At 34.4% G+C, this 19,576-nt stretch overlaps 1 protein-coding gene across 15 annotated transcripts in view; it reads right to left on the reverse strand.

Annotated features, from left to right (window-relative positions):
- SMAD2 (SMAD family member 2) overlaps window positions 1-19,576 on the reverse strand; it is a gene marked incomplete at its 3' end in the record, with an annotated part of 92,608 nt that overhangs the window by 40,332 nt on the left and 32,700 nt on the right. For all 15 annotated transcript variants that reach the window (XM_081262771.1, XM_081262776.1, XM_081262775.1 and 12 more), the window contains one exon: window positions 17,792-18,078. In XM_081262771.1, the coding sequence (XP_081118897.1) occupies window positions 17,792-18,027 (236 nt within the window). In that variant the 5' untranslated portion in view covers window positions 18,028-18,078. The remainder of the gene's footprint in view (window positions 1-17,791; window positions 18,079-19,576) is intronic.

Raw genomic sequence — 19,576 nt, forward strand, 5'->3', positions numbered from 1 at the left:
GGAAAGATGATTAGCAATATACCAAATATATCAGTTCAATATTTCCTAAGTTTATTTAACTAACCTCAGGACACAGGTAAAACTCAAGTACTAATAAGTCTGCAAAAATTGACCTCATAACCAATACAATTAACACAGACTATTACAATGTCAAAATAGGATGTAATATACCATAAACCATTACAATGATGTCCCTGCTTCAATATGTAGACAAATAACCAAGTATACCTATGTCAGTATCCCACACAAAGTTAAAGTTCTTTGTATACAATTTCTCAAAGGCAGATTATCCCCTATTAATTATGTAACTTTCTTGCTTACATACGGAGACCGAGTAAAAAAAGATGTGAAGAAGAAAGCTGGGACAGCTATTAATAGTCCAAAGATACTAATTACCAATGATAATTTGTCATACAAAATATTAGTTGAGTACTGGATTAAACCAATCACTTGGCTATAAACCTAGAGGAAGTCCTTATCAAATTTCCCTAGTAATCACACTTATATAAGTATCAGTAAAATTAACACATTAAATATTTCATTTAAATTAAAATCTTTGAACACTGAAGTTAAAACAAAATCTATATACAATATTCAAAGTACATCCTAACAAACACACTTTATACATTAACATTTTGCACTTTGGTCAATCAGCCAGAGATTATGGCTGTTAATTAATATACTTTTTACATTAAGGATATGTATACTTATTCACATACTTGTTATTGGGAAATAAAAGAGAAGCAATAAGAACTAAATTCAAGAAAACCCTGACTTTGGGCAAAAGAAGGTACATTTCACAGAATCTGATAAACATTCATAGTTTTATTACTCTTGTCACGTGTGTATCATTTACTGCAATAACCAAACTCAAAAGTAATAAACATCACTGTTTAACTAATTTATTATTTTTCATGACCCTCTTGCCCCAAAATGTTTCTTCTACAAACCAAAAGGGGTTAAGAATCTAGGCTGCCCCTGTGGGAAAATTAAAGCATATTAAACACTGAGACAAACTAAAGGGTATAAATCAGCAGAATGCCATCAATAATAGAAGCTTCACTTGAGGCTCCAGCTCTTGAAATCTGATACACTATCTATAACCAAATACATATCATAATTAATCCTACTTGAATAATCCTTTATTTTTATATATTATTAGCAAGGCTAAAATTTATATTTTAAATAGCTCAGGAATGAAAAGACGATCATTATAATAAAGAGAAGTCTTCACATCTGCTCACATTGTGTCTGTGTGTACACCATCATCACTACAGATTGGGATGGTGAATGGAAAACAAGAAAACCTACCTCCACTGCTTTTTACCTTTCCCTCCACCACCAAGAAAGTTGTCTCAGGAGCAACCTTGTTCTTGTTAAAGTAGCAAAGAATACATGTGAACAATTAAATATTCATTCACTGCAGAAAACCTGCCCAAAGTTGCTGATATTTAAGCATTTGATAAGTACTAGCATTACTCAAGTACTTTACACAATCTATCTAATTTATAGTCATTATCAACCCTGTAACATGAATTAACATTATAACTGATTTTCAAAAAGGGGAAAGACACCCGAGCAGTTAAATAACTCAAATATCCAGAGCTAATGTGGTAAGAGCCAGGATTGTTCTATTTCTCCCTGGCTTAAAAGTCTTAAGTTCTTTAGGGCACACTTGTACAGAATTAAGGTTTAAATCATGGTATCAAATTTCTACAAGAGTGAAAATATTTTCTTAAGAAATGTAAATATTATTGAAAGATATAAAATACATTAAAGGATCTAATTATAAATGCTTCAGTATTATTTACTTATTATCTTATCATTGAAAACGTGATTGTTTTGATTAAACCAATAATTTTAATTGATAATTAATAACAAATAGCCTGTTACTTGCTTCAGAATTCACTTTTCCCCCCTCTGTTTTGTTTGCAAGATGTAGACAATTCTGATTAAGAAAAAAATACCTGCAAATACTATTTTAAAATGCAACTTAAAAGTTGCTGTTTGGGGTTGGGAATATAGCTTAGTTGGTAGAGTGCTTGTCTTGCATGCACAAGGCCCTGGGTTCAATCGCCAGCACCACCCAAAAAAAAGGTTGCGGTTTTGCTCATACTAATAACTATTTCTTGAAAACTTGGGATATTATTGAATAAAAATAACATAAATATAAAAGCAAGGTGATAGGAAATTTGTTTCAAAAAGGTGAATTACCACCAACAGCTAGCATGCTTTACATTCCTTCATAATTAAGGCATAATTTAGCAGTAATTAAATCTGGAGACAGTTTAATAGGGTCCTTAACTGGCTTCAACCTTCACCCTTTCTAGAAAGTTTTCCATCTTTATTCTGCAGCCTTATTAAACAGTCATTCAAAAACAAACTCAGTCACCAAATGTGCATCCTAGGATGCCGGGGTTTCACAACACATTTCAAAATAGAACAGAGAAAGCCTAGATTCCAAGTACTTGAGCTATACCTGGCTTTTGACAGAGCTCACCACATGGTGCTATAGCACTCTTCTTACATAATTTTACAAGAAAACACACAAAATGGAATTTTAAAGAATATGCAAAGCTGAATCTCCCTAATCAATAATAACACAATGAAAAAAGTTCAAATCTATGTCCAGATGTGTCAGGAATACCTTTATTTTAATGTCTTCAATATTCATGAAAAAAAGAGACCTATGTAAGAATTTTAACAACCCATTCTATCATAAAACACCAAGTAAAGCCTCACAGAGTTTATTTCTAAGAATCAAGCGAACATTTTTTTTTTTGAGGGGGGGCTCAAAAAAAGTTCCAACCATCTCAAAATATTTATGTCAACTTCCTGGATGGCTAGAGAAATAAGTATCTTGTGCCCATTTTTGCAATTCAAAACTTTTCAAACACCTGTAAAAAGTTGTAAAAGATGTAAAAGCATACATATTTATCAGCAAGATTCTATAATTAATATTTGTTTTATTTGCTCTACTGTACATCGAACTTTCCCTCTATGTATCCAACAATCTTAAGTTTTGATACATTAAAAATAACATTGTAGACACTTCAAAGTGCCTATTAATTGGAGTTCATTGTTCTCTTGAGGTATGTTTTACAATATGAAACATAAATCTTACCTTTTAAAATTATATCAAGTGTATAAACTGTGTAACTATCAATCCTGTTAAGATCATCACCACCCATGTCCTTTTCGGTCACCCTGCCATCTATCCGCAAAAGTAACCACTGGCCTGATTTTTTTTTACTATACGTTTAGCATCTTGTAGAATGTCACATAAATGGAATTATGTACTATATATTCTTTGGAGTCTGTTTGACTCGGCATGGTGTTTGAGATTCATCCACACTAATGTATATCACAGTAGTTCATTCCTTTTAGTGCACGGTTATCCATTACATGAACAGACCACAATTTGTTTAGTCATTCTTCAACTGATGGACGTCTAACCTGTTACCAGGCTATAACTATAGTGAATAAATTTGTTATAAATACTCAAGTAAATACATGTCTTCTTGTGGACATATGCTTTCATTTCTCTTGGGTAAATATCTGTATTCTAAGTAAAATTCTTGAGACACCGGGTAGAAGCCTGTTTTGTGTTAAAATAAGCAACCAGATCTTTCTCCAGAGTGGAAGCACTTTTTATATTCCCTCCCTCACTATGCAAGAACTCCTACTTTGTCAACATCTTACCAGCATTTGATGTAATCAGTCCATTTAACTAGATTCTAGGGATTATGCAGTGCTATTTCCATGTGGTTTCAATTTGCATTTTCCTGATGGCTAATACTACTGCATGATTCTCCATTTCCTTACTGTATTTTCTTACACAAGCTTTATAGTTCTAGCTTCTGCATGAGAACTGATCCATCTGGAATGAATTCTTTGGACTGGTGGGGACAGGATCATTCCTTACAGATATCCAACTATTCTAGTACTCTTTGTTCAAACCTTTCCCTACATCTCTGTTGAAAAAAATTAAATACCCACATAAGTTTTGTCTATTTTATGTCATATATCTACTTGTTTTAATGCCAGTATCACACTGGATGTCTTGAAGTCAGGTATTTAACACTCTAACCTACTGTTTCCCAACTCACAAAAATTATGTATCGTTTTGCCAATTTTTTGTCTGATAGTTTCGACATGTGGGTTGTATCATGGTTGGTTCTCCATTGACCTCCTCCTAAGAAAGGATCATATTTTCATTTTTCTTCATATGCTGGCTGAGTAATTGACCTTGTGAATTTTGTGATAAAGGGCTTTTGTTAAATTCTTACAATGTTTTGATTTTTGGCTTAAATTAGCAATTAGCTTAGTAGGACTCAAATCACAAACTTGTCTTTGGGTAATTTAAACCAGTTTTTTTGAATCAGTCTTAGTAGGGCTATCCTAAGTTTACCCCAAACGAGCGAGTTTAGAGGTCAGCCAGTGATTCCAAAATTTCTAAGTAGAATCTAGGACTCTCCTTCTGTAGCTCTCTCGACTGAAATTCTCTTACTGTTCAGTAGCTATGGTTATCCCAAACTGTGACCTCTGGTTCTTCAGGGCAGAATGTCAGTGGGTTTTGAACTGAACTTTCAGTTACCAGGGACACTTTGGAAAAAAGCCATAAAAACAAAATCCACCATGCCATTCCCTTCTTCTAGTTGTCAAATCCCTCTAAAATATGCTATTTTTATTTCTTTGGTACCTTATGCCTTTTAAACTTAGTGCAGTTTGTTATTTGAGTGTCAGTTTGGTGAAAAGATGCCTATCTGTACAAAAATCAGAACTCCCTCTTAGTTTTGTCTTAAATTTCTTTTAGCAAGGGTTTGGGATTTCATATAGAGATTTTGAGTATTTAAAAAAAGGTTTATTCCTAGATATTTTAGCTGTATTAATGCTACTATTCCTAGAAATGTTTTCTCAGTATTGCTTCCATTTGTTTGCTAGTACTAATAAAAATAGTATTGACTTTCAGACATTTAACCTGTAAAGTATGGTCTTTCTAAATTTGCTCATTTGCTTTAGTGGTTGTATTAATAGATTCCTTAGGATTTCCTACATAAATAATCATGTCATCACAAACAGAATTTTGATAGATTCTTTCAGATCTTTATGCTTTCTACATTTTATTTTCTTCACTTACTGCACTAGTTAAGTCCTACACTATAATAATGAACTAAAGACAAGAGAGTGAATCCTTATGTTATTTCTTATTCTTAGGGAAAACATGGTATTTTTTTAGGTAAGTATATTCTTATTTGTTGTTTTTTTTTTTTTATCCTTTTATCAGAGGAGGAAGTCTGAACATATCACATTTGCAGAGTTTATCATGAATGGATGTGGAATTTTCTCAAATTGTATGGTGCTCTCATGGTTTTTCTCCACTAATCCAATTTGTTAAATTAATTTTTAAAAGTTATAAACTAACTGCATTGTTGGGATAAACCCCAATCATAATGTACTTCTCTTTTTGTACATCACTAGAGCATATTTTAACAATTTTTCATCTATGTTCATGACAAATATTAAACTGTGATTTTTCTTCTTTTAAAGCCATCATTGTCAAATTTTGCTATCAGGCTATTTTGACCTCATAAAACAGCTTTCATTTTTCCCTGAACTTCTATGTGACTGCTGGCATTTCTTTTTAACTGTTTTGTTTGCTTTTGTTTTCATTTGAGATGGGGTCTATACGTTCATCAGGCAGGCCTCCAAGTCCTGGGGCTCATGGCTGCCTCAGCCTCCTGAAGTAGCTGAAGACTACAGACAAGGCACCAACATCCAGGAGATATGTGCCTGTGTATCTATCTGAAGTAGAGCAAATCTTTTTTTTTTTTTTTTTGGTAGTGTTGGGGATTGAACCCAGGACCTCACATATGCTAAGCAAATGCTCTACCACTGAGCTCTGACCCCAGTCCCTCAAATGTCTGAATCTACCAATAAAAATGCTTGGGCCTAAAATTTTCTTTGCGGGAAAGATTCTGATTAATAATTCACTTCTTTAACTCTTATAAGGCCATACAGATTTTCCACTTCTTCTTGCATACACTAGTTTAGCCACATAATTTTATCATTACATGTAGTCATCAAATTTCATGATTTACAGATTAACTTGTCATCCTTTTAATGCCTATAGGACCCAGCGTGAAAACCCTTCCTTCATGGCTGATACAGGTAATTTGTGCTTGAGGGCTCTTTTGCTTTGTTTTTCTTCATCAATCTAATTGAGTTTATCTTCCCAAAGAACCTATATAAATAATCATGCCATCACAAACAGAATTTTGGCTTTGTTAATTATTCTCTCTCTCATCTGTTCACTATTTTTGCTATTACTTTTGTTTTTTCTTCCTTCTACTTTTCACTTCTTTTCCCCAAGTTACTTACATGAAATCTTAGGTAAACTTTTTTTCTTTTCTAGTAAAATTTTTAAAGGTGTAAATTTCTTGTTCATCACTGTTTTAGTTGCATTGCACATGTTTGATATGTTTTATTTTCATTATCACTTAGTTTGAAATGTACTCCAATTTCCTTCGTGATTTTCTTCCTAAATACCATGAGTCAAACAACTGTGTTAATTTCCAACTCTTTACCGATGTCTTATTGACATTAATTTCTAATTTCACTCTATTGTTGGCAGAGAACATACTCAGTGCACTTGGATCTAAAACTTAAGATTTGTGCCTCATTAAGTCTTTCTTGGTGAGTTTACCATGAACACTTAAAAAGATTGTGTCTGCTTAGTATTCCATAAATATCAAATGAATGGCTAATAATGTTAACTTAGAACTTCTATGTCTGTACTAATTTTTTTTTTTAGAGGGGAGGTCTAACTGAACTCTCTAACTTGAACATGAATTTGAGATTGTATCCCATTAACTGTACCAAGTTTCACTGCATGTATTTTGAAGGTCTTTAATTAAGTAGATACACATTTATTGTGATGATTTTTCCAAGTCAGCATTTTAGAGATGTCATTCTACAATCTTCTGGCTTCACTTCTTTTGATGAAGCCACAAGTCAATCATTTCTTTGTTCTTCTGTAGGTTACATGTCATTCTGTACTGGCTGCTCTAAGATTTTCTCTTCATTAACTAAGTAAGTGTGGTTTTCTTTCTATTTATCCTGCTTCAATTTAACAAGAAATCTCACTGTATTTTTGATATATGATTGCTGATAGCTTTCAAATTAAACCATCCCCTCTTCTGCCTCAAATTTGGGCAAGTTAATAAGAAAAGGAAGGCATTACCTCTGGTCCTGGTAAGCCTTGGCACATGTACAAGTGCAAGAACAGTAACCCCGGCCTCCAACTCCATTCCCTAATTAACATCCAACCCAAGCCACTGTCCTGTTACTGATCCCTCAATTCATATTTGGAACAACTTGGGAGCCTGTCCTGCTCTTCCCAGAAAGCCTTATTATGTGATTAATGAACCTTTTCTGAACTCTCAGTGCATGTGTGGATGGCAACTTCAGTCTCCCATCAAAATTAAATCTTGAGGGTAGGAGGAGTCCTTCCCACATACAGTTCAAAATTACTAAATATTTATAATGTCCAAAGCACACGTTTCAAATCATTTCATCTACCAACAATCCCATGAATCAGGCATTATAATCCTCATCTGATACATGAGGTACTAGAAGCACGGAGATAAAGTAACATGTTTAAGGTCATACAGCTAGCAACAGGCAGGAACAGAGGGTGCATTCTTAAGCACTAATACTGTTCTATCTGTTGTGTAGCTTCTAAAAAGAAAAGGCAAACATAAACACAGAAAGTCAAAACTAAAACAATGATATTGGTCTAGTATACCAGATATGTAAAACATTTATGAAATATGCTTAATTATAAAAACTAAAGATTTCACTATAAGAGGTATTGTCTCATAAAAGAATATTTCTTTGCATAAGTTAGTGGGTGGCACCTATTCCAAATTAAAACAGGGGAGAAAACTTCCAGTCACAGTCCTCTCATACTCCTCTTTGGTTTGGACACAGTCCTTCACAGAAGGAGAATGGGTTCATGAGGGATGATTGCAAAAACCTTTCCTGGTAATTTTCACCTCTACCTTCACATGTTACATTGAAAACACTACCTGAGATCCTGCTAAATATTTTTATCAACAAATATATTCCACGAACATAAAACACTCCCTGCATTGAAAAGATTAAAATATCAATTCTAAAAGTGGTTGGTAAGACTTGCGAAAAACAGTAATTTTTTCTTTAAAAAAAAAAGCTAACACTAAAAAAGAATCAAAGACATTTATTTAATAATATAGCTTGTGGAATTCTAAACTTATTTTCATATATATATTTTAACAATTAAAAAATAGCATCCTAAATGACAAAAATCCTGATAGAAATGCATAAAAATCTGGAATATACATAAAATACAAAATGAGGATTGTAATATAGAATGGGATCCTATAAAATTCAAGGGTTTATTTATTTTTTTCTTTAAGTGCTATGATGTGAACCCAAGGCCTCATATATGCTAAGCTCTACCAATGAATTACATCACCAGTCCTTCAACATTTTAAGTTATACACTTTTGTAATGCTTGAATTTGGTTGTAAAGAAATGGTTTTATAATATGAAAATAATTTTTTAATTTAGCACCCCACAAAATAAAAACTAACTTGTATAGTGCCTTGAAATAAACAAAATGCTTTTACAAATAGAAATTTCATAAATTACATATGTAATGTACATACACTATAATATTACATGAGTAAAACCCCTTTTTAAATTACTTAAATTATTTTTCATTATAAATTTCTGTTCAGTATACAACTCCAGACTTTCATATCATCAACAGAAAAATAACCTTCCTTCACAACCCCTGCTCCCTACAGGCCTAGCAAACTAGAGAAATTTTATTCTCTTACATACATATAAAGCCATAAAGATAAAAAAAAAAAAAGTTCTTAAAAAAGACTAGGTGGGGAATTTAATCAGAAACCTTACCTTTTTCAGATCTAATTTAAGCATTATTAATGAGCAAAGCTTCCTAAGAACCTCAAGATAACCATTTCACAGTGCTTCCTGTAATAACCCAAAGGCAGAGCTAAAAGTCAGGCTGGATTTTGAGAAAAAAGACTAACCTAACACTTTCAGGAGGGAAAATGATAGCAATGGAAGAAAATTCTAGTTTAAAATAGTCTTTTTGAAAATAAGCCACCACTGGATAACAGGTAATCGTAGTCAAATATTCTGGGTTAAGGAAAAAACGGTTTTGTTTTATAAAACAGCATAGATTTCAGGCAGGTGCACACCACATCCCTCCATTCCCCTAATACATTCTCCCTGTCTCTAGCAGTCACTAAATTTGAAATCCTAAATTTTCAAAAGGAGTACATAGACAACACACGAAGCAAGCTGGGCCCAAAGCATTCTCTCCCTCCGCTGTCCCATATCACTGCTTTCCAACAAGCTCTCAAGAAACTGCTTTCCTCCTTTCTGCATAAAAATCTCAAAAAGATCACAAAGGTTTTTCCAGTCATGTCCAGATATATTTATTTACAATAAATCTCCCTTCAGAAATTAAAAATTCAGCTTAATCTAAGTCAAAACTTTATTGTCTCATTTAATTTCACTCATTCCACTCTACCCCTCTAGGTGTCAAAAAAAAAAAAAAAAAAAAAAAAAACCCAACTAGGTTCCTGCACAGCAGGAAGAGGGGGTTTGATATGAGAAGAACATAGGGATGGAGTACCACGGAGGTCAAAGGCCCAGATGTCGATAGATTCCTTCCAGTTCACTCCAGATGCAGCAACTTCTTAGGCTGCTCTGTCTGGATCAATATGACCTGCAAACCAGATTCAGCCTCTTGTTCCTCTCAAGACAACTACCATACTAACATGGGATAATTTATCTTTGATCCATAAACTCTGATAAGGCAAACCTTCCCCATCATGCCTTTTTTTCACTCTACTGATACTGGGCTCCAGGTGATCTTTTGCTTTTTAAGACAGAATTCAGTTTATCTTTGTAAAATCTCTCAAACCTCATAAAACACATGTCAAACCTGAGACGTTTTCTCAAAGACCTTCCATTTGGATGAAGGAAAAGGGAAATGGCATGAATATACTACTCTCTTCAAGGAAGTTCTCACTATAGTGTTCGCCTCATATCTTGATTTCATATTTTATTTATACAGTCTAAATATGATAGATTTAAATGCAGCAATGCTTGTCTCAGAAAATCCTTTCTCCAAGTCCTGAGGAATCACCATTCCTTTTTTGGGGGGGGGCGGAGGGCAGGGATTGAACTCAGGGGCACTCAACCACTGAGCCATATCCTCAGCCCTATTTTGTATTTTATTTAGGTCTCATCTCACTGAGTTGCTTAGCACCTTGCTTTTTGCTGAGGCTGGTTTTGAACCCTTGATGCTCCTGTCTCAGCCTCCCAAGTCACTGGGATTACAGGCGTGCACCACCGCACCTGGCTCACCATTCCTTTTAAAAGTAGGTTACAAGTAACCAACTGTTCTCAGATTTGAGGTCTCTGAGTAAATACCAAGAGGACTTCCCATTTTAATATTGTGTTACAGTTCTATTTCCAGATAAGGCACAGCAGGTCACAACAGGCCAACACAGATGGAAAAGAAGAAGAAAACTGTATGAAGACAACAGTAAAAAATCCAAGTTTAGTTCAGATGAACTATAACTGAAATGAAAGAAGAGTTTCTGATTGAACGAACAACCGCCTACCATTTCCTCCCCTTGTGGTCATTTGCAGATCTTAGGTACAGGCTAAGAATCACAAGAGGTCTAGAAGGAAAAAACCCACTGAGGAAAAGAACACAATAGAACCACTGACAATCACATGAGTCTCTCCCTCTTCAAGATGTTTATCAGATTTCAAAGGTAAGGCTATAGAGTCAAACTCAGAAAAGGGTAATAGTATATTTCCCCAGTGTTTGAGGGATTAGGTGTTAATCTGCCAGGTTTTCAACCAAAATCCAATAAGAGCACTGTTTGCAGAAGAGGCATAAACCAGTGTTAGACTCAGTCAAATTAAAATGGTAACCCAGCCTCACCCCAATTCAATCCCTGATTAGATTAAGGTGACCAAAGACTCTTGCAAAAGCATCATTTGCAGCATTTATCATTCCTTTATATGTGAGCTTTATATACTGTATGCAATATACAGCATTCACTCAAACTGACACATGAAGAGGAAGGAAAATGTAACTGATAATCAAAAGAAGGAACCAATAATAATAGAAGTAGACCAAAAATAATCCAGATTATTACAGCTGACACACAGACTAAACAGTAATTACCACAAATATACTAAAGAAAATTCAGGAAAGTAGACAAAATGGACAGAGAATTAAAAGAGATCTAGAATCTGTATCAGAGAAACAAACTAAAATTGAAAAAAAAAATCTGAATTTAAGGACTTACTAAGCGGATTTGACAGCAGACTGGATAAAGTACAAAAAATCAATACATTCAAAGACAGGTCAACAAATATATGAACCATATACTTAAAGGTAGGTCAACAGAAAATACCCATATTTAAAGAGGGGGGAAAAAAAGGAATTCATAGAACAAAGCAAAAGAGACATTTCAATTTTAGGCCAAGAACACGAGGAAATTTAAAGACTGTAGGATATACCAAATTAATATTTTACTATTACATCACCTCTCTACAGTCCACGTATGGTACTACTTCAGGGGCTGTGGATGCTGGTACAATTACTGGTGTTGTCAGTGGCTCATGTCAGACCACAAGGGCCTGGAAATACTTCATTACGAGATGGGAAGGAGTAAACAGCATGGTTAAATGTTGTCCAGAATACAGTCACATAGGAATGGTGTGGGCAAGTTGTAATGGTCCCAGTCAAAGAAGGAAACAGATTGAAGATACTGAGAAAACAAAAACTGGTTGTGACTCTTATTTTAGGTAGGTTGAGTTATCTTCCCCAAAGCCAGGGCATTAAATTAACGGAACAAGAAAAGTAAAGATGTAACATTTTACATCAGGTGTTCAAAACTAAAATTAGAGAGATTGTATAATTTGGGTATAAATCAGTAATTTTATAAAGAAACAAAGATCCTAGGCAGGTAGGTATTTTTACCAACAAGGTGAGTGAGAAAAATGTTCCTTGTAAGAATGTAACATATACACAAAATAGGTTTGAATACCAGGCTCCTGGAGCAGGACCCACCTCAAAGAGCCTAATAACTATAAATGTAGATACCACATAAAGGTCAAGGGTCTCAAAGTGCCTTTCAAAGGACTCCTGACCTAATCAGACGTGTTCTCACCACTTACAAAGCATACAGAACATGACAAATTGTATGCCAAGGTAATAAAAGGTACCCATTACTCAAACCTCAAAGTTCTGATCTGCATTTATGAAGTTTCATTGCTGACTTTGTAAGTAAATGTTCTATATCTGAATAAACCCAATTATGCATAACACAATGCTACCTGGCAGAAACTTGTTCTAAAGCAAGGTAGACAATACAATTTAATGCCTACAAGTTAACATGCATTCTCTTGGGGAAAACGAAGACATGAATTATCTATGAATATTTCAAATAGTCTATTCATGGTGACACTGCTTTATAGCTTATAAATGTGATTTGCATTATTTCAATGGACCTAAAAGTAGTACTGTGCAAGTACTCATATAACACTGCCTTGTAAATATGAGGAAATGGTAAGTAGTTCAGTCACATCCCCAGGATCTACTCATCAGTACTGAGGAAGCTGACTCAAAGCAGATTTTCAAATTTCAGATTCCAAGCTTCCACCATCATAACAGATATGATCTATTAGCAACTAAAAAATATTAAAAAAAAATCATCCTGGAAGGGCACATGAGACATCAGTAATACTACAAGCTAGCTATGACTGAGAAGAAAAAACTGGGTGATAAGAGAACAGGGATAAGAACAATACTTATTTTCCTACTGTATCTTCTGTGGCTGATTTTCCCATCATGTACACACACCATTTTATGTTTTTAAGTAAATAATTTTTGAAAGCAAAAATACTCAAACATATTTTTTAAAATGACACTAAGAAAATGGAAACAGAATTGTCCTTTAACAGAAAAACTGACTTCAAAGAATACAAAAAGTAAAAAGCTTTATCTTAAGTTGACAAAAATCAAAATGCCCCTAATTCTATATAAAAATTTAATTGTGCTGGAATTAAAACAAGACATGCTTTTACATATAAATATTAGGGGAAAACTACAGGTTATCACTTTTTGAGGTCATCCATAATTAACCACTATTAACAATTTGGCATATTTCTCACTCAAGTTCCATGATTAAGAGTAATATTTTTAGATGTATCTTTATCAAACTAAGAAAATTCCTATTTCTGATTTTTAACATGAATAATGAATTAAAACCTTCTAGATTCAAGATCATTATGTTCTAAAATATGAATACAGTACCTTATATTAATAGATTTCTTGCAGTTGAATCAACTTTGAAAGCTGGCAATAAACTTCACCTAGTTATGTTTTTGATTTTTTCATAAACCACTAAATCACAGCTTCTGACAGTTATAACTTTTGCATCTATTTATACAAGTGAGATTGGTAGAAATTTTTCTTTTACTATTCTTGTTTAACCGTGGTATAAAATGAATTGGGCTAAGTTTTCCTTATTATTAGTTAAGAAAACTAAGGGTCAGGATTGGGTGAAGAGTTTGTTTGGTAATGATTTGCTATTGTATACAATACTGAAAGAATATCAGAAATCATTGACCAATTGTCTGACTCCTTAAGATAAAAGATAAAAAGTGTGACTACATGCTCAAAGCATCACCTTAGGAAAGCCCCTGTAATAGTTTATGAAAATGATAAATTCTATATTTCTATAATGTACAGTAATTATAAAACTGTATTTAGGCCCCGGAGTAACATGCTTTAAATTTTTATACAACTCCATCCCTAACAAGTTTTGATTTTGCATTATTGTAACTAATATGCTTTGAAAGCCATTTTTTTCTTATGTCTGATTCTTTACTAAATATCAACTACCATTCTGATTTTATAACTAAGTTGTCTCCCTTTTCCTCAGTCTTAAAAATACTGAAATGGAAAAGCTTCATGAAACCTTATGTTATTGAGCCCACTGCACCTTACACAGGCTAAGTTCTACCACTGAAATGCTTTGTGTCACCAAACACAATGGCAGGAAGGAAGCAGTAGTGATATACATCTAACTACAGCTTCCAAACCTCCAGAGGCAGCAGAGTAATTAGGTGAGGGGAATGGGAGGAGCTTAAAGTTAATAGCAAGATATTTGGGCTCTAACTTTAATTCCACCCTAATATTAGTGGGGCAGAGAGCACAAGGGAGGAAACCACTAAAAGACAACAAAACAAGTATTTTAGCTGAAAACACTTGTTATTTTTTAAATCCATTAATTGATTTCTTGTGTTCTTCATCAACTGAATATATTTTTAGATTTATACAATTTTAATGAATTTTATTATCACCTTGTAATTTTAAGTAAATGAGCTTCACCAAATCCATTTTTGTAATCCATTTTAAATAGTTTTGTTTAAACTAAGGTTTGGACTTACCCATAAAAAAAAAAATTTCCCCCTCCCACTACCCATCTTTTTCATATTCTACATTTTTTATATTCTAAGAGTTGCCTAAATGTCATCTAAAATGTATTATGTTTAAGAATATTATTTAGTGGTTAAGGAATAAATAATAACTGTTCTATTAAAAAGTTGTAAGACACAGCAATTAACAGGGTGAAAAGAAGGAAAAGCAGTTCAATCACCAGAATGCAAGGCCTTCCACATGCCAGGCAAGTGTTCTACCACTGAGTTCCATCCTCAGCCTATTTACTTTGACACAAGGTCTAAGTTGCCTAGGCTGGCTTTGAACTTGTGATTCTCTTGCCTTGGCATCGCAAGAAGCTGGAATTATAGACGTGAATGACTACTCCTTAGGGCAAGCTAACAGTTTTTGACAGACAGACTACAATTAACTCTAACAAATCTACATTTTAAAAAACACCAACACACATCAAAGGAGATAAACAAGCTTCTAAATTTAAAAAAAAAAAAAAAAAAACCTTTTGGTAATGAACAGCCATCACTTCACTTTCATTTATCAGATAAAAGGCTAGAGGGAAAAAAATGTCTAATGATAAAGAAGCTATAAAAATATGAAAAGATGGGCTTGGGGCTGAAGCTCAGTGGTAGAGCACTTCCCTTGCACGTGTGAGGCACTGGGTTCAATCCTCAGCACCACATAAAAATAAAGAAAGCTACTGGGTCCATCTACAACTAAAAACTATTTTTAAAAAATATGAAAAGAAATCCCCAGAGCTATAAAAAGAACAGAAAATAAGAAAACTTAATGAACCTAGAGTGATTTCCATAGCATATATACACCTATAGTCACTGGTAACCATCAGGCCACTCACTACCTGCTGTATCTCCTTGAAAAAAGCTCTACTCTTGAGCTCCTCTGTGAAACTCATCACGCAATGGCAATACAAGCCTTGGATGAAGATGTGCAAAACCACACTCCATCTCCTTTTGATGAGGTGACAATCCACTTACTGGGCTCCTATCACTTCCCCTTGTGACTGTCTCAGAATCCATTTTTTCACTACAATCTGATGCTGTAGTAAATTAATCTGACTTCTGGGCTTTCTGGACCTAAGATTCCAATGACTCCACCCTCACCAATCCCATTCAGGTTGAGTGTAAACTTCCTAGCACAGCTTGCTGGGATTCCTAACTATCTTTTAAAGTCATCTCTGCCATCTGCTGCTCCTCACTGACATTCTAAGGACACCTGTTTGCTGAGAAACTTTCACCAACTCCCCCTACTTCCACAATTACAGAGTGATGCACTTGAGCCAACAGGCTTCTCCTGACTAATTCTGCCTCTATACCATCTAGATTCAACTCAGGCACAATATTCTCCCAGAAGGCAAGCTTCCCAAGCCTCCTCTATACATAACTCCCTGAGCATTTTTCTTTTATGACACCTACCAAAACTCAGAAGATTTCTTTTTTAAAGTTTATTTCCCTTACTAGAAGGCAAGTAATTCAAGAGCAAATTTGAGTTTGGTGAGGAAAATCATATCAGCCATGCAGTGGGCATTTAATATGTGAATGGTGAATGACCATCACCTACGCAATGAACACTCAACAAATACAACCAGATTCATTCTTAGGCAATTCAGCTCGGCTTCCAAATTACCTGCCAAATCCATTCATTTAGTGGTAGTACAGCCATGCCAGTCCAGCCTCCACCATCATCCTAATTGCCTGCTTCCATCCACCTCACTACACACATCCCACCCCCAGCATTTATCTCCAGGGATCAGTGATTTTGGTTAAAAAGGAACTGCTGAAATTCTTTAAAAAAAGATTAAAATCTATTAAGAAATTTTTAGTTGCCTTCTCTATTTAGACCAACATCTGAACTCCCTATATGATCAACTCTTTCCAAGTTTTACACTCCACTTCCTTTTAAAATCTTTAATATAAAAAGCTATTTCCCACCAGAGGGTCTTTACTCAGGCTCTTTCCTCTGCCTAGAAGACTTCTCAAGGAGCGGCTGCTCCTCAGAGCTCAGCTTATGCACCACCATCCAGCCAAGGCAGCTTTACCATCCCTTAGGCATTCTCTATCATATCACATTGCACATACTGTCTTCTTTGCCCTCATTACCATGTCAAATTATATTAATTTGTTCACTTGTTTAGTGTGTGTATCTGTCCCCTAGGAGGGAAGGGATGTGTTTTGTTCATTACTGTATCCCCAGTGACTGGAAACAGTGCCTTGCATTCAGCAGACTATCCATAAGCATTTGTAAAACAGAAGAATAAACCAAGACCAATGACATATATAAGATATACACGAAACAAGTAAAGAAGAAGCAATGGACAGTTAGTCAACCAAACAAGGCAGGAAAATAGTCTACCGTGAGCATCTGCAAGCAGACAGGCTGATGTTACTGGGATTTATTATCTACAAGCATCAGGAGTATTTTCTCAAAGCTCACTGGAAGCAAGTCAAGTAGAACAGTTTCACACACTATATGCTGACACACGACACTGAAAACAATCATTTTAGAAAATTTTATATTTTTGATACACACAAAAAAACTATATAAAGTATTGAAACATTTTTAAAATACCTGCCACTTAATTAAAAAAAAAAACAAAAAACAACTTCTATCAGTGGTACTTATTTGTAAATGATTAAATTTACATTCAAAACCTCAACCTTTTAAGTAATAGGTTTTTCCAATATAAAAGACTTCAAGATGAAGTCTCATTATTACATACAACATTTAAGGAGCTGCCTCATATACTGTTCTTTCTTGGCAGGAATGTTGCAACTCAAGCAAAAACTATATAAAATTCATTTAAAAAGTCAGCAGCCTCCTTTAACTCTTTACTGACTGAAGTTTTGACCAAGGGAGGAGAAAACTATCAGTTATCATTTGCTAGAAATAGAAAGAGCTTTGAATCTTTATTCAAATATCCAACCACAGAAATGAGGATATCACACAAATTTAGGCAATGAAAATTTACTACATATATCTTAAGTCTTGTATGACTAAACCTCACTGTTCAAGAAAATGATTTGTAAAATAAAGAGACTTCACAAGTAAAATAAAATGACAGGTTAAAAACAGTCATATTTTAATAATCACTATTTAGAGGTGACTTGACAAAAATTCAGTAACTTGAACGAAAATTCAATAACTTTCCTTCAGGTTCCCAAAAGCAATTTTCAACAAGAGACCATCAAACTTCAGATCTACAACACTTACCTTGGTATGGTAACACATTTAGTATTACAATTTTGAGTGGTGATAGCTTTCTCAAGCTCATCTAATCGTCCTGTTTTCTTTAGCTTCTTCACCAGACTTTTCACTGCTTTCTCACACCACTTTTCTTCCTGTCCATTCTGCTCTCCTCCTCCTGCTCCTCCAGACCCACCAGAAGATTTCTTCCATCCCAGCAGTCTCTTCACAACTGGCGGAGTGAAAGGCAAGATGGACGACATACTCTTACCCAAGGTAGCTCCACACTAGGGAAATAGTCTTGTGAATCTATCCTAGAAAAAGACATTGAAAGGACAATTTCAAGATCAACTTTAAAATCAAGAAATGATTACAATGTATTTTAACAAACTACAAAGAGATACAAATTCAGATTATTACTTTTCACACAGATTTCCTTAAGTTTTCTTCACTGTCCATGAAAATGTTGTCTTTACTAATTTAAATGAATTGTGGTGACAAACAAGACAATGTTACAAGGACTCAAGTCTCAGGCAAATGTAATTTTGCAAGTAAAACCTATCAGTGCTTTGAACAATTTTATCATTATTATCACTACTTTACTCATAACTCTTAATAATGTCAATTATTAAAAGATGTTCACCAAAAACAAGCCTTTTCACTTTTAGGATTTCAATCTGTTTTTGTTTTTTTTAAATGTTTTTTTAGCCGTCAATGGACCTTTATTTTACTTATTTATATGTGGTGCCGAGAATCGAACCCAGTGCCCTGCGCATGCTAGGCAAGTACTCTACCACTGAGCTATAGCCCCAGCCCCTTCAAGCTATTTTTAAAGAACTTAACAACATACATTAAAAATGTACAACCCCACTTTCCCCAAAGCTTTAAATTTTCATAAATACTATAAAGAAACCCCTAAAAGTATAAGAAAAAAATTCATCATGTAATGCATGTGAAATAAATCAAAAGAAGAAAGGTAGTCTATGAAGAAAAAAATCCCTTGAAGGTCCTAATTGGATTTTTTTATGAATGACAGTAGAATCTATTTTGATAGATTCTACTGTCATTCATAAAAAAATATATTTTGATATATTTACACAAGTGTGGAATATATCTTATTCTAATTAAGATTCCCAGTCTTGTGGATATACAGTGGTGAGATTCACCGTAGTACATTCGTGAGTTGTGTCAGATTCATTCCAGAGGGAAGACTTCCAACTTCCTTCTCTTCCCTTCATTCCCCTTGGCCTGATTCACTGAATTTCTATTCTCTCCCTACCCCCTTACTGTGGGTTAGCATCCACGTATCAGAGAAAACATTCAACCTTTTATTTTTGGGGATTGGCTTTTTTCACTTCGCATGATAGTCTCCAGATCCATCCATTAACTGGCATATGTCATGAAGTCATTCTTCTTTATGTGTAATATTCCATTGTGTATATATACCACATTTTTTTATCCATTCATCTGTTGATGGGCAACTAGGTTGGTTCCATAACTTAGTTACTGTGAACTGTGCTGCTATGAACATTGATGTGACTGCATCACTGTAGGATGCTGATTTTAACTCCTTTGGATAAACACTGAGGAGTGGTATAACTGGATCAAATGGTGGTTTCATTCCTAGTTTTTTGAGGCATCTCCATCATACTGCTTTCCAGAGTGACTGCATTAATTTACAGTCCCACCAACAATGTATGAGTATACCCTTCCCCCTACAACCTCACCAACATTTGTTACTTGTTTATAACCGACTTCCTTAACAAGACCCCTAAAGTGCAAGAAGTAAAATCAAAAATCAATAAAAGGGAT

Source organism: Spermophilus citellus (genome assembly GCF_964194105.1).
Source record: "Spermophilus citellus genome assembly, chromosome: 12".
Lineage (NCBI taxonomy): Eukaryota > Metazoa > Chordata > Mammalia > Rodentia > Sciuridae > Spermophilus > Spermophilus citellus.